We start from the raw sequence: 14,748 nt of genomic DNA, 5'->3' as shown, positions 1-14,748 counted from the left end.
TTTCATCGAACAAACCAGAGACACCAACACAAACACACTGGAGTCGATTTAAGTGTTTATTTACAGTTTTAAACAATTTTATAGACCTGGCTCAGATCTGACAAAATGATATATACAAATATAAATAGAAGTAACAAAAGGAGTGATATGTAAAGCACATTGCCCGAACAAAAGGATTTGTTTCAAACGAACAAACAATACAATTCACCTTACACATTAACCGCTTTAAATTAGCTTCCATGAAATAGGTCAGTTTGTTTCACTACCATACCATATGGACGTAAAAAGCAGATGATACAAAAACTGCTAAACATTAAAAGCACTTCTTTTTTGTGTGGTTTTACACAGCATCGGGTCAATAAACAAAAACATTCATCCTAAAATGTTTAGGGCAGTTTTATCTGTTTTTTTGTTTTTTTTCTACTTGGGGCATTAACATCAATGTGTCATTGAGTATAATTACCTTTTCCATAATCCATTGCATTTTAAACATTTAAACGTCATCAATCCTCTTCCCAACCACACAGACTCAAAGTGCATCTTCATTAACACAATAATAAAAAATGAACAGTATTAAAATATAACATTTCAAGTTACCACATGTTTAGAGTTCAAACTGAGTAAATAAGTGCTTGTATGCTTCAGGTACTCGACAGTGGAAATCCATCTTTATGCAACATTGCACAATATAAAGCAATATATATAAAAAAAAAAAAGATAATTATGTACCTTCATGGCAAACACTGGATTACGTAAGTGAGTGTAATACGTCGACCAGATTCACATTAACAGTCCATTTTATTTTAGACACGCTATAATACCCTTTATACCCTGTTGTAAATTTGTCTCCATACTGTTCTTCGCCCCAGTTTAAAATCTCATCAAATATGTTTCTCATCATGTAAAGTGTGAGTCAAGAGTTTATATTTGGTCCAGTTCTGGCCCTCAAGACGACAGTGTCACTGACGATCACCATACGACTGGTCTCCAGGACCAGGACGACAAACAGCACACGCTCAAAAGAGAAACCTTTACACTACGAACAGCATAGTCTTTACAAATGGAGACACGTCAATTATGACAAATTCCAGTTTTAAAATATAACTGTATAATACAAATATGCAAAATAATAAGACTATGTACACAAAGTCTCTCTGTATGCGAAATATACAAGTGCCCCTAGACGGCCTAAAGGGGACTGTGTTTGTTGGGGTTGCTCATTGTGCTTCTATGCATCCTAAACGTGATCGATTTGATTGTTCTTTAGCTACTGGTCCCGAATCCACTCCACGATTCACTGGACATGAAGGAATAGAGCGATGGAAAGACCTGAGCACAATGATATAAGCTCCTAATCTACAATGACCTCTAAACTCAAGTTTACCTGAGTGGTGCTAGATGATTCAAACATGACCCCAAGTTTCCAAAAGGCGTTGATGGTCAAGACACCAGGCAGGTGGAAGAGCAAAAGTGAGGGGGAAATGCAAGAAAAAGAACAGAATCACAGACTATATAAAGTGATGTATTCACAGGAAGTGTTTGAAGAAGAACAGTCACATAAATAGACAGGACTTGTGTCGAAAGAGACCTCATGGGAGCCAGAGGTAGCTTTGGTTACAACGAATCAAAGTGTTCCTTCTTTGATTGCCTTCCTGTGTGATGGATGTGAGGAAAGAGGGATGAATGAGAGGAGGTGAATCAGAGACTGGGCAGCCCAAAGGTTCTCCTGCACTCCATGACTCCAGCGCTGGGTGGACGGTCACAATTGTGGGTCATCTTGACCTGGCTGGGCGTCAGACGGTCATATGCCATTTTGTATTCACGGTCAAATGCATCTGTGAGAATAAATGAAGGTGTTAGTAATGATGCTAGTGCTCACGTTCAGTGATTTGATAAACATATAATACATTTTAAAAGTTTGGGGTCAGTACAATTTTTTTTTTGTCTTTGAAAGAAGTCTCTTATGCTCTCCAAGTCCGCATGATAAAAAACGGTAATATTATAAAATAATTTTACAATTTAAAAAAAACAATTTCTATTTTAATATATTTTGTCAATTCAGAATTTTTAGCTGTCATTACTCCAGTCTTCAGTGTCAAGTGATCCTTCAGAAATCATTCTAATATGCTGATCAAGAAATATTTCTCATTATTATTGATGTTGAAAATACTTATGCTGCTTAATATTTTTGTATTTTTTAGAAAGTTCAAAAGAACAGCATTTATTTGAAATATAACAATGTAATTTGTTTAATGTGTCTTTATTGAAGTATAAAAAACTATTTAAAAAAATCGTACTGAACCCAAACTTTGAAACAGTAGTATAATAACGCAGTCAGCTCACCAATATTTATGCTACTCTTGCCCAAAGCCACCAAAGATAAGAACAGGATATCTCTATATAAGCTCCTGCATATAATGAAGAAGAAGAAAAAAAAGAGATTAGCTTGTCAAACTGTTTCTTAAATCAGTTTCTGTGTTTCATTTAAACACTGTTCTCATACCGTTGTCTGACGAAGCCCAGTTTGGTGCCCAATAGCTGCAGTATCTGACTCATGGGCTGGTAGACATCGTTCCTCTGGATGCTCTTCACAACACTCTGCAGCAGCTCTGGGCTCACAGCCTGCTCCTCCTCCTCAAATACTGCAGGATTTGCACCTATTAAAAAACATGAACCCAAGATGAAGTAGATGGCTGGTACATGTAAGCAAAGCTGCTGCATCTGCAAGTGTTTTCAGGGGGGTTAAGTACATTTAGTAGTTTTGGTTCAGCTTTCAATGCAGTTGCTAGGGTGTTCTGTCTGGTTAACGAAACCTAGTAGTCAAATCGTTTTCAAAAATTTCAATAAAGCTTAAAGAAATATTGTAAATATATCTAATATAAATATTAGATAAAAGCTTAAATGAAAAGACAAACTATTCGTTTCCCTGTCAAATAATTGAAATAAATAAAGCTGAAGTACTACAATTAAAAACTGAAATAGAAAGATAAATATAAACAAATGAATAAAAAAGACAGGTGCATGTAATAAAATACTAGAATTTCAAATATAAAACTGCTATTATAATACACAAATAATATTAATAACACGACTTAGTGAAAAGAACCAACTCTCTGGTATTCTGGTACCTAAATATGTCTCTGATTCCTTTTCCAATGTATGACTAAAATATATTTTATATCTACATTTTCACATCCACCAGGCAAAAATTGTAAATCTGTTCTCTTTAGAAAAATAATGCCACACTCCAGCTAAAGCCTCAAGGTTTGACGCATAACTCATGTCCATAGCACAAACAGGATAAATATATGTTGTCAAAGAACCACTTTCATGCACATTTACAGCCATAAAGCTCTGTGTAAATGACTTTGTATATACAGTATATTTGTATCATATTCTTACAATATGAATTCCAGAACAAGTAGCAAGGCTTGATGGGGTCCTGATGCAGTCTGGGATTGTCCCATAGGATCTGGACCAAAACATTCTTACTGTCTTCAGATGCACTAATTTGCAGAGGCTGCAGAAGCAAAACAACAACAACATGTAAATTACATTTATGCAAGCTCTTATTGAGAAGTACAGTGGCATCACCTACAGCTTCTATGCATTCACGATTATTTATTCATTCAAACACAAATGGGAGAAGAGGAACATCACATGAGAATTCTTGAGACCCACCTGAGAATCATTGCAGGCGTGTTTGGAGCTCAAATAGAGGCCCGGCAAGCTGCTGGCCAGGTCCAGCCTACGGAAAAACCACACCAGATTCCAGAACACAATAGGGTGGTGATCCACAATGGCTGCAGATGAGATGGCCTGGTCCCCCTCGTTCTCCAGCAAGCTTTCCAGTTCCTTCCAAAGTACCAGAGGACTCAGATAGGGCACGGTAACTGGCTCCTGCAGCAAAGAAACACTAAAATAACTACCAGCATAATCAACTGAACAAACTTTTGAGTCACAGACATATCAACTATTACATAATACCGCATTTCTGGAAAAAATTTGGTGAAAATCGCATTTTTTTTGCATTGGTGTATGTTACATATTACATAAAAAATAATTAAATACCGTTTACAATGTTTATAAACACTATAAACATCATAAACACGTATTTTAGATCTCTACTGGCATGTGAGAAATGCACTGTATAAATAAACTTTGGCTCACGTAATGCATTAAATCAAATATGTGTGCTTTGCATATTTTGCATGCTCAAGGTTAATTGCATTATAAAGTCGCTTTGGAATGTAAATCACTGCATGTTTCAGATTAACTGCAATTGCTATCCCTGAAAATATGGTACATTGCACTACATATCGGTATAGATACTATTAGAGATCTGATGCATCCAAAATATGATTCCAAAACAACGAAATGTAATGAACTGAAGTTTGCGAAATGTATTCTTACAGGGTCTTTTTTGCCATTGCTGGATAGATTGCCAGTGGCATCATAAACTTGTGGTTGTTCATCTGTGGTGTCTGTCTGGCAAGAATGTGCATCTTGAGAGGGGGATCTGATAAGATAAAAAAGATAACAGTTAGAAATTGTGAATATCTCCACAGAAATGTCTATTCTGTAGTTGCAGACCAAATTACCTTTCCTGGTCACCCAGGTTTCTGATGTCTACATTGAGCAGAGGCAGAAATGGAGAGCCGCAAAAGGGGCATGTGCTATTGAGGTTAGAGTCATCAGCTGTCCAACCAGCCATGATCTCTTCATCATACACCAAACTCTCACAGGTGTTACAGCGCGAACAACTGGACATACGTAACTAGAAAGTCAAACAAAATTAGCCACCATACCTCCTTTTACAGTAATAGTTCAAAATAAACGTCATTCAAAAACTCACTTCAACAGCGTAGTTCTGCATGGACTGAGAAAGGCTGGAATCAGAACACGCATCTGGGGTCTGCAGAGCTTTCATTACTGTCAGCGGTGGACCTGAAGGACAAAAGACAAAAAAGTCACTCGCTGTGGCAAAAGGAGCTTTGAAGAGATGATGTTTTTCATCAGAGAGCAATCTTCTGCAAAAACAAGTGACATTTTAAGTTGATTGCCTGCAGGGATTATGAATGCTAATTCTGATGGCGCTGAATGAGGAGAGAGGCTCTAAAGAAGTCTGGGAAAAGAGCGTGTATGCGGATGTGAGTGATTGGGGAGCACTCCAGCACAGCCCCATCAGCCTGATTAAAGAGCCCCTCTCAGACCCCATTTCTGCAGAGCCAGACACACTCACAGCTCTGTCTACTGGCCTACTTCTGCAGCTGCTGAAGCAGAAACAATGACCAGCCTCATGAACGACACACAGCACTCCATATATGCAAAAACATGCTTAATCACCCACCCAAAGCATCACGCATAATTGGCCTGGAAAAGCGGCAAATAAGTTCATTTTCACAATAGAATTCTTCACAATTAGAATGATCACTCCTTCACAAGCATTTAAATATAGCTGTAGCTCCTTCTCTTTCTTTGTTTCTCTAATTGTACAACATTGTTATCTTAACAAAAGACCGGAAAATAACAAGCATTACTCATTGGAGAGCCTGATGGGTAATTTTCTAGCACACTGTCTATTTTCAGCCTGTGTTATTCAGGAGAAACCTCAAAGTTACCTCAAACAGAGGGAGCCACTTATAATCAACATCATTTATTAATATTAAAGATATGGTATGTAATTTTTGCCATTTTGCCAAGCTTGCTCACTTCAACCTCAATTCACTGTCTAGAAAACCCAGAACAAAAAAAATTGGGTCACTCTTTTGAGCCCAGGCTTAAGTGTGTAAGATAAGTTTAAATTAGATAAAGTAACAAAATTAAATAATGAATATTTATATTGAAATTACAGTAAAAGTTGTCCATTATTATTTTAATTAAATGGATAAACTTCTACACATATTTTTAAATAAAACTTTACATGGACAAACATTAAACAATATGTTATGATTAAAAACTTGAACTGTCAATATAACAAAGTGTCATGATTTCAAACCAGTCTTTAGAAAGCAAAATAAAACAGTAATATAATGTAATAAAATCATTATTGGAATCTTAAAATAAAAATGGTTTATATGTGCTACATTGTTTTTATTTTATTTTATTTTCACTTTGTATCAAGACACCCATTCATTTCTGTGAGGCAATAAGGAATCGTTTTATCTGTGGTATTGAAAAAATGGAATGGAAGAATGGTGTCTGGAAATATCTATAAGAATGTAGGATGACGCAAAGCATAAAAAAATTTGCATGAGTGCTTGGCATTTTAACCTAGATAACAGTGTTTCTTCAGAAGATCTAGAATCTAGCAGACGTACTAGTGAGTGAGGACTGGCGGTAGAGTCGAGGTGGTGCAGATGGGCTTTCTAGGCAGTGGTTGCTCCTGTAAGGGCTCCTTTTGGGACGCGTGACTGGTTGAGCGGCATCACGCTGTGGGGAAGAGAGCCCATCAGGGTCTACACAGGAATCACTCTCAATCAGAGAGGAGCAATCAGGGTCACCTGACCCCAGAGAGGACACACTGACCCAGTCGGAGTCCTGGGGAGGATAATAAATAGAGGTGAAGAGATTCAGCAATCATTTCATTATCAGAATGTAAGAAGTTACAAAACGTCATACATACCTGTGCTATAGACGTCTGGGAGGAAAGTCGCGAATACAGTCGGCTGGCTTTCTCAGCAACGCCCTTCCCAGCAGAGAGGAAGCTGCTCTTAAACACGTCCAGGGTCGGGGTGAGCAGAGAGTCCATGGAGAAAGAGGAAGAGGAGGGAGTCGGTGAGGAAGGGGAGGCCAGGGAGGTGGGCCGCTGCTCCCTGACCCTGCGCACGCGGCCCTGAGGGAGAGAGGGCGAGGAGAAGAGTCGTGTTCGTGGCTGAGGTTGGAGTTGGGAGGTGATGGGGGAGCTGATTCCTGCAGACGTGCAGGGAGAGCTGTGAGGGGATGGGGTCTGACGACCCTTCAGGTCTACACTGAGAGACCGCTGGCTTAACGGGCTGCTCAGGTTGTTCATGTAGTGGTGAATCTCTTCAGCCAGGTCTCGGCGGGCGGTAGGGGTGTCTGCATTATCACCCTCACTGTGGGCTTGAGTCTCAGCCGCCATTAGGGACAGAGGATCAAACCCTGATTCGATACCTGTCCTCTCAACCACTCGTCCAAGAGCACTGCTGCAGCTCACGCTCCTCTCCACGCCAATATGCTCCTTCTCCATGGCAACTGTGCAGCTAAGAGTCCTCTCCACAGCAACTTTAGGTGGGCTCACGATGCCCCCCACTGCTTCCATTTCGATCAATGTTGGAACAGATTCATTGGTGAGTTCTCCTACTGTCTTATCTGGGGTTAGATCCAGAGTGCTTGGCCTTATGGGCTTTTCTCCGAAAATATCCAGGGAGTTTGGCCTTTTCGTCTTTGGAAGGGCTTCAGAAAAGACATCACTGGTTTCCCCTTCGGTTGCAGATGGATGGATTTCAACCATAGGAGAGGAATCCTCTTTCTTTGAGAGTACAGTCTTGGACACTGAGCATTGAAATGAGTTGGAAAAACAGGGAGCCACTTGTTAAAATGAAGCAAATAAAAAAGCAGTTTAATAACTTGCAGTGCCACACTTTACCACTAGGTAAAAGCATAGAGGTGTTCAGTGCAACTCATGTAGCAGGTGTTGCTTACTGCTTACTTGCTAGTTGCTTATTAGCATGCCTAATATTAACACATTGATTACTAACTACTAATAAGCAGCAAATTAGGAGTTTATTGAGGCAAAAGTTGTAGTTAATGGTTTGTTAATAGTGATAACTGGATTTTACTCATTCTGTAGAATGAGTAATATAGTAGTACACAAGTGAACATACCCTGTTTATGTTAAGGGACAAAAGCATTCTGTGTTACTCACATGGGCAAGAGTTTCTGTCCTTCTTCTCCTTCATGTCTGGAGATGAGTTCTGCTCCTCACCTCCTCCTAACCTCACCTCCTCTTTAGACAGAGAATCATAGCCCTGATCAGACTGACCACCTGGAATCAAACAATACATAGAAACACTCCTTAAACCTTGGCAAACCATTACAATGTGCACAAAAAAATATATCTTTACACAATTGAAAGCTTTACACAATGTCCATGCGTCACAAATCTGTATAGCATACTGTCAGTATTACTTCACGGATTTTGGGTGATTTGATGCAACTGGATAGAGACTTTTTAACAGAACGGCTTCAAACAAAGGTATTTTAGTCTAGCACATCATAAGGAATGATAACATAACTCTCTAATATACCAAAATGGGACGGAAATACACTAAAAAACACTCACAGGGTGGCTGCTTCCAAGCCACACTGAGAAAGCTGATGGGGCATAAATCTCACATCATAGCATTGCCTCCAGAGGTGAGCTAAAATAACACCATTAGTCATTCCTTCTTTCCTTTCTCGCCTCCTCAGTCAGACTCCTGCTACACCGCTGTCTGTGAGTGCTCAGTAACTGCAAATCGTACATTTCTCAGATCTCCTCCATGGGCATCACTGCTTATAACATTAGAATACTTCAAAAAGCTGTACGAACATATAGAGGAGCTCTTTTAACTTATTGTCAGATATGGGTGTCAGGCACCTACTGCAGTCGTGCTCATTTGTTTTCATTACTTTCCTTCTTCTGTGGAATATAAAGGTGTACAGTATTTTTTTTGGTCACGTAATGAATCTTAACGGTCTCAAATGCTGTTTTGAACCATACTGACTTTTATTCTATGGACAAATACAACAACAAAAAATATGTGTCCTTTGATATAAGTAACAATAAGGCATGGAGATGATTGCTAGACCAGTCTCAGTTTAAAGATCCAGCAGCAAAACACTGCACTCTACTTTTTAAATGTTTGGGGTCAGTAAGATTTGTAAAAAAAAATTATGAATATTTGTATTAATCAAAGATGCATTAATTTGATCAAAAGTGACAGTAAAGACATTTATAATCTTACCAAAGATTTATTTTTTAAATAAATGCTGATCTTTTGAACTTTCTATACAGCAAAGTGTCCAGAAAAAATGTATTATGGTTTCTGCAAAAATGTAAACGACAACTGATTTCAGCATTGACAAATGTTTCTTGAGAATCAAATCAGCATATTAGAATGATTACTGAAAGATCACATCACAATGAATACGTAATGTCTGCAAAAAATGTGGCTGTCATCACAGGAAAAATTACATTTTAAAATACACTGAAATAGAAATTACTGTTTTAAACTGTGTTTTTGATCAAATAAATGCATCCCCAAAATATATATTTTGAGAAAAAGTACAAACCTGGTATTTTTTGTATTAAACTTGATAATGTTTTTTGTTTTGGAAGTTGCATTTGAGGGGGCATGTGAATGGGTGTAATGCTTATGTTCACTGAACCAAATGTGTACTAATGTGTGCTTTAAAAAAAGAGAAGACTGAAAGTGAGAAAAAACAGGGAGAGATGTCTTTTCACTCCCACAGTGAAAAATAAGCCTTCTGACGAGTTTTGAAGGAGAGAGAAGCATGTCCTGCTGTGCCGAGAGTGCAGTGGAGAACTGATGATGGAACGAGAACACAGACAGAGTGAAGCAGACCAGGTACCTGTGCTGGATCTGTCATCACTGGAATCCATTTTAGTGAAGTCTGTATCAATGGAAACTCGCTCCGCCAAATCATTAGAGCTGTCCAGACTGCCATGGCTGACACTGTCGAGATCACTGGCATCTGCTCGGAAGTACAGTATGAAAGACAGTTAGCAGGAGAACTAACAAGTAACATATTTCAAAACACAACAGTTTGCAACGTGAAAAGCTCTCTGGCCAAAAATTGCATCATGTTTCAAAGTGGCAACAGAGCAATCAAAAAACGTGTGTGTAGTGTGTTTTCTGATCCAAAATGAAAAATAAAGCCACCCACATGGTGAGACGGCTGTAGAGGGCTTTCAAATTGAGAATTGTTCAAACTGATCTCCCTCAAAAATACATGATAATTTTACCCAAAATATAAAAAAAATGGGGGTTTTATGTTTATGCCTTAAAAAAAATAAAGTAAAATAATCTTAATTCAAGGTACATGCTTAGACAGTAGACAGTTAATTTTTAATTTTTATTTTTATTTTATGATATTTAGATGCTATGCTATTATAATGTAAAATATTGTACAGTAACTGTTTCCAGTTTATTCTTCTGATGGTTGATTATTCAGCAGTCATTACTACAGTTTCAGTGACACATGACACTTCAGAGATCGGCTGATGATGCACAGGGCAAATTTTTGAACAATTATCCATCAACGGGCAACCAGGTGAGACACAGGGCCCAGAACCAATCTAAAGTATCCAGATAGAAATTTGTTATCCATTCTCAAGACTTTTACTATGAGATAAATTCATTCTGCATGACAAAGTTGCAGTATTTTGTGGGTAATGGCAGATTGTTTTAATTATGAAAGCGGAGGAGGAGGAAAGAGGAGATCAAATCAAGTGCAGACCGTGAACTGTAGTGGCCGAGGAGGTGGCTATCGACTCTTATCTTAATTGGACCCATTAAAGTCTTTCTGGTTCAGCAGGCAGGCTGGATCTAGCCTGAGTACTGAGGGGGAGATAGCTGAGAGCTGGTACCTCCTCAGGCACAAAACTCAAGTAACCCTGTCTTTGTGAGAAATGATGGAGTTTTTCTGACAGTGGGAACCGATATTGAGTCAACGCTCCCCTGTAGACTTGGCTAGCGTCTCAAAGGGGATATCTTTATTCTGTTTAGAAGAGAAATTAAAAGTCCTGGTGTGGAACTGAGTCTAGCAAAGTAACGTTTCTATACAGCTTCCTAACCTAAATGAAATCTCAAAAGGGGCCAGTTTGGAACCGGCAGCAATTCCTTCTCATAAGAAGCACCTAGAGACTCACTCACAACTGATGAATTGACTGGTAAAATACTACTTTTAAAATGTATTTTATTACATATATATTATGTTAGAATAGTCATAGTTGAAGAAAATGGGTGATTTGGGTCAAATTTTCCTGAATTAAATTTATTTAGACATACTCAGATATTTTGCAAGCCTTGTACACTATCTTATACTGATTTTGGAGCTTTTACAGTGCATTAAAAGACTATTTTTTTAATTTAATATCATTATTAATTATTGTTTTTTTTTTTTTACATTTTGACAATATTAGAAGGATAACAGGAGGTGAGAAAGAAAAGAAGCAGCATAATCCTGTGTAATTTTTCTAGATTGGACCTGACTTTGTTTTTACAGGAAATTTAAAGAGTGTGTCCACTTCTGTGGAATGTGTGAAATGGAGTTGGGGGTTTTACCAGAGAGATGGGTGTCTTTTGGGTGGGTGGTCTGCCTCCTCCATACTTGTTTGAATAGCACCACACCCCGAACCACATTTCTCAGCTTTCCCCAAAGGAAGTATCCCCCTCTGGTGGAGGAAGGCCATGTGCTCTCCAGAACGGCCTGAGAAGAGAAGAATAGCACAGTAAGACACACACACACACACACACACACACACACACACACACACACACACATAGAGATTAACTAAATAATTCTACAGTGCAATGCCTCTCATTATCTTAAGTAGATTGTGTTCTCTCTCAAGGTCTAGCTGTAATTACTTTGATAGAATTGGAACAACACTCAGCTGCCCGGACTTATGTCTTTCTGAGTGTGTCCTCTTGGTATTTTGGGACGTCTTGCAAAGCACACACAAGAACTGGTCCACATGGAGATGATTGCTAGTCTAAGCTTTTTTCTAATGATAACAGGCATGAGAAATAGAGTCACATGCCAAATGCACTGCCAGCACAAGGCTCTTGAGCATCAGCATAACACACCTACATAGGATAGCTTTTGAAGAAGTTATCTCACAAAAAATAAATTACACAAATGTCATCTGTCATCTTTTTATGAAATATAAAGTGGCTCCAAAATGTATTTGCATACTTAAAATATAATGATGTAATTTCATTAGATAACAAAATGTCAAACCAGGTGGCATTTACAAACCAATTATGCCAGAGCAGCGGCTGGGTTGGGACTCATAAATGGGTTGCACATCTGTCCTGATTCTGTCTGTTCTAGTTGAAAGGCTACTAGGAAAAAAATGCTAAAAGCTAAATTGCTAACTAACCACATTATTGTGCAGTTTATATGGAATTTGAATGCAAAATAAATATGCTTATTCATTTATAAAATTAGGAGAAAACAACATCTTATATATTTTGTGGTCTATGTTGTTTTCATTTCAGTGTGAATTAAGTCACTTTTGTAAAATATAATAAAATCAGATGATGCGACACCGTTTGCGTGACATTTTCTCATCCTCAAAAACCAGCAAAACACCAAAAAGAAAAGGAAGTACCACCCAGACAACATTAAAAACAGGTTTAAAAACAACTTTTGATATGTCATTTTATAATACATTTCATAAATTTTATCTTGTTTTAAAAGGTCACTGCATGTATTTGAACAAGAAATGGCAATAAAATTCAGAAATGTTGTATCATGTGGTCTACCGCAAAACCAAAAGTATGTATCAGCACAGAAAATTTATGCATATTTATTTAGTATTATTTAGATTGCAATGTGTCTCTGTGTAGCACAAAAGAAAACTATGCTCACCCTGTTGTAGTATCCATATGTAATAGCATTAGGCTGCACTCCGGCTTTCTTCATTTCAAAAAGAACACGGACAGCAAGAACCGGCTGCCCATACTGCCCACACAGCTGCATCAGGACCCGGTAACACACCTCCATTGGAGCAGAAACAAACCATTACTTACAAAACCACAACACCGGTGGAAATTTCCACTGTCTAGGTGCAGCACAAACTGTACTGACAAAACCAATCAATGGAGACTGTTAGGCAATTCTACCTCATCAGGGGGCTGCAACTTCTTGTCCTGCATGTTTCTCAGCACGTCGTAAGCAGTATGCAGCGCCCGCACCTTTGAGTGGCAGGCGCTGACATACGCGGGCAGGCAGATGAACCACAGGCCGTGACAATGCCTGAGCAGACACTTGGACCACATCTGTGGGATGGAGGAGTACATCTTAGCCATCCTCTGGGCTGATTTGATCTCCTACAAAGGGAGGATCAGAGAGATGATGGGGCATTAGATAGGAGGGGGTGAGATTTGACGAGGGGATTCATGGGGTGTGATTTGGATGAGATTTCTGTTTGAAATTCCAACCTGTTGGGAACGCCTGAATATGGCAGCTGGGCTGATGGGACTGATGTGTCTCATGGCTGATGTTGCTTTGGGGACTCTGGGACCATCCTGAAGCTCACAGAGTTGGGCATTCAGTACAGGAAAGCCACTGTAGCTGCAAGACATCAAGAGTGCATGAGAAGCTTGTACTTGATTGTTATTGTCAAGTCACGTCAAAGCTTATTTATCAAAAAGCACAATGCTACAGCATGCAATACTAACTCCGGGCAATCAATGTCATTCTGCAGTTTTAGAAAAGATTATTATATAGATAGGATTGCAGATTTTAAAAGTTACAAATAATATATAACATTAAAGTTATTTGTTTTTGTTTGTTTTTTAACACCATACCAGCTTGTGTGGCTATTTTTATGACGTAAACTATACTTAAAAAGAAACGAATTCAGAGTAGAAATATTACAATTCAATACAATATGTTTATATAATAGAAAATAAATTCACAAGAAAATCTGTCATTTAAAATAAAATTCAAATATTTAAAAAAAAAAATTTTTTTTTATATAAATCTCATGCCACATAAGGACAAACTTGGGCTTCAAATAATAATAATTACAAATTTCATATATGGGATATTGGACAATATTAATCTTTATTGTCAAGACACCCCATTGCCAATTGTAACAAAATAAAACCAAATCCCGAAATAACAGATCCACTTAATATTATCACATGCTCTCTAAGGAGTGTGCATTACTGCTTTAGTGAGAGTTTCTGTAGACACACAATCCGTAGAGAGGTTTACTCTACACGCTGGACCCTGGGAAGGTTTAGAAAGGGATTATATTGCTACAATGCCATCTGTGGTGTGGCATACGGTTTATGTGCACAGTAATGTAGTGTGCATGTGAGTTTGTGTGCCAGAAGCGTCTATTGTACCTATAAACCATCGCTGGCTCTTCTCCTTCTGGAAGTGCTGGCAGCTCTGGAGGGGTGATGTAGACCGTGTGCTCGCTGCGGTGGGATTTGTCAAGTTCAATAAGCCTTGTGTCTTCTGGCTTATCGCTGTCCACCTAGGGAAAATACACACTTAATGAGATACAGACTGTGTTCTGTTTCCACTAGAACACATAGCAGAGGCAATGACCAATGACTGAGAAAAGATCATGTTTAGTTAAGAGGACATATGTTTGCCAACACTGGTCTCTGAATAAAATGAGGAAATTAAAATGTCGAAAGAGGAACCGGTGAGAATATTTATAGCACCTGGAAGTCTTAAAAAAGCCTTAACACTTGCTAACTTACTCAGTACTACTGTATAGTCAAATAGACTCATCACATGTCAATGCAGAGCTACATTTTGGTCAGAATTGGGAACTGAATCTTGAACTAGACACACACACTGCCATACAACCATGCCAAGGGATTTTCTACTGTCTGGACATGCTGCAGCTTGCCAAGTACAGATGATCTGATCTCAGATCAGATGGAGCACCGGTTTTAGTGTAAATGAACCTGATAACCTCCCACATCTCTGCGTCCGACTGATCTCACATCTGTACCAAGAAGCTCTGAT

At 38.5% G+C, this 14,748-nt stretch overlaps 1 protein-coding gene across 2 annotated transcripts in view; it reads right to left on the bottom strand.

Moving 5' to 3' along the window:
* Positions 1-43: 43 nt before the first annotated feature.
* LOC132101528 (C-myc promoter-binding protein-like) overlaps positions 44-14,748 on the bottom strand; it is a 34,230-nt gene continuing 19,525 nt past the window's right edge. For both annotated transcript variants that reach the window (XM_059506561.1, XM_059506562.1), the window contains 17 exons: positions 14,112-14,245; positions 13,197-13,329; positions 12,879-13,085; positions 12,625-12,753; positions 11,313-11,457; positions 9,598-9,720; positions 7,889-8,008; positions 6,626-7,515; positions 6,321-6,540; positions 4,856-4,947; positions 4,602-4,777; positions 4,414-4,519; positions 3,682-3,900; positions 3,403-3,520; positions 2,504-2,657; positions 2,344-2,408; positions 44-1,835 (listed from right to left, as the gene is read on the bottom strand). In XM_059506561.1, the coding sequence (XP_059362544.1) occupies positions 1,699-1,835; positions 2,344-2,408; positions 2,504-2,657; positions 3,403-3,520; positions 3,682-3,900; positions 4,414-4,519; positions 4,602-4,777; positions 4,856-4,947; positions 6,321-6,540; positions 6,626-7,515; positions 7,889-8,008; positions 9,598-9,720; positions 11,313-11,457; positions 12,625-12,753; positions 12,879-13,085; positions 13,197-13,329; positions 14,112-14,245 (3,168 nt within the window). In that variant the 3' untranslated portion in view covers positions 44-1,698. The remainder of the gene's footprint in view (positions 1,836-2,343; positions 2,409-2,503; positions 2,658-3,402; positions 3,521-3,681; positions 3,901-4,413; positions 4,520-4,601; positions 4,778-4,855; positions 4,948-6,320; positions 6,541-6,625; positions 7,516-7,888; positions 8,009-9,597; positions 9,721-11,312; positions 11,458-12,624; positions 12,754-12,878; positions 13,086-13,196; positions 13,330-14,111; positions 14,246-14,748) is intronic.

This window comes from Carassius carassius, chromosome 23 (assembly GCF_963082965.1).
Source record: "Carassius carassius chromosome 23, fCarCar2.1, whole genome shotgun sequence".
NCBI lineage: Eukaryota > Metazoa > Chordata > Actinopteri > Cypriniformes > Cyprinidae > Carassius > Carassius carassius.
Note: the sequence above shows the minus strand (reverse complement) of the source record. Positions and strands in the feature narration are given on the sequence as shown.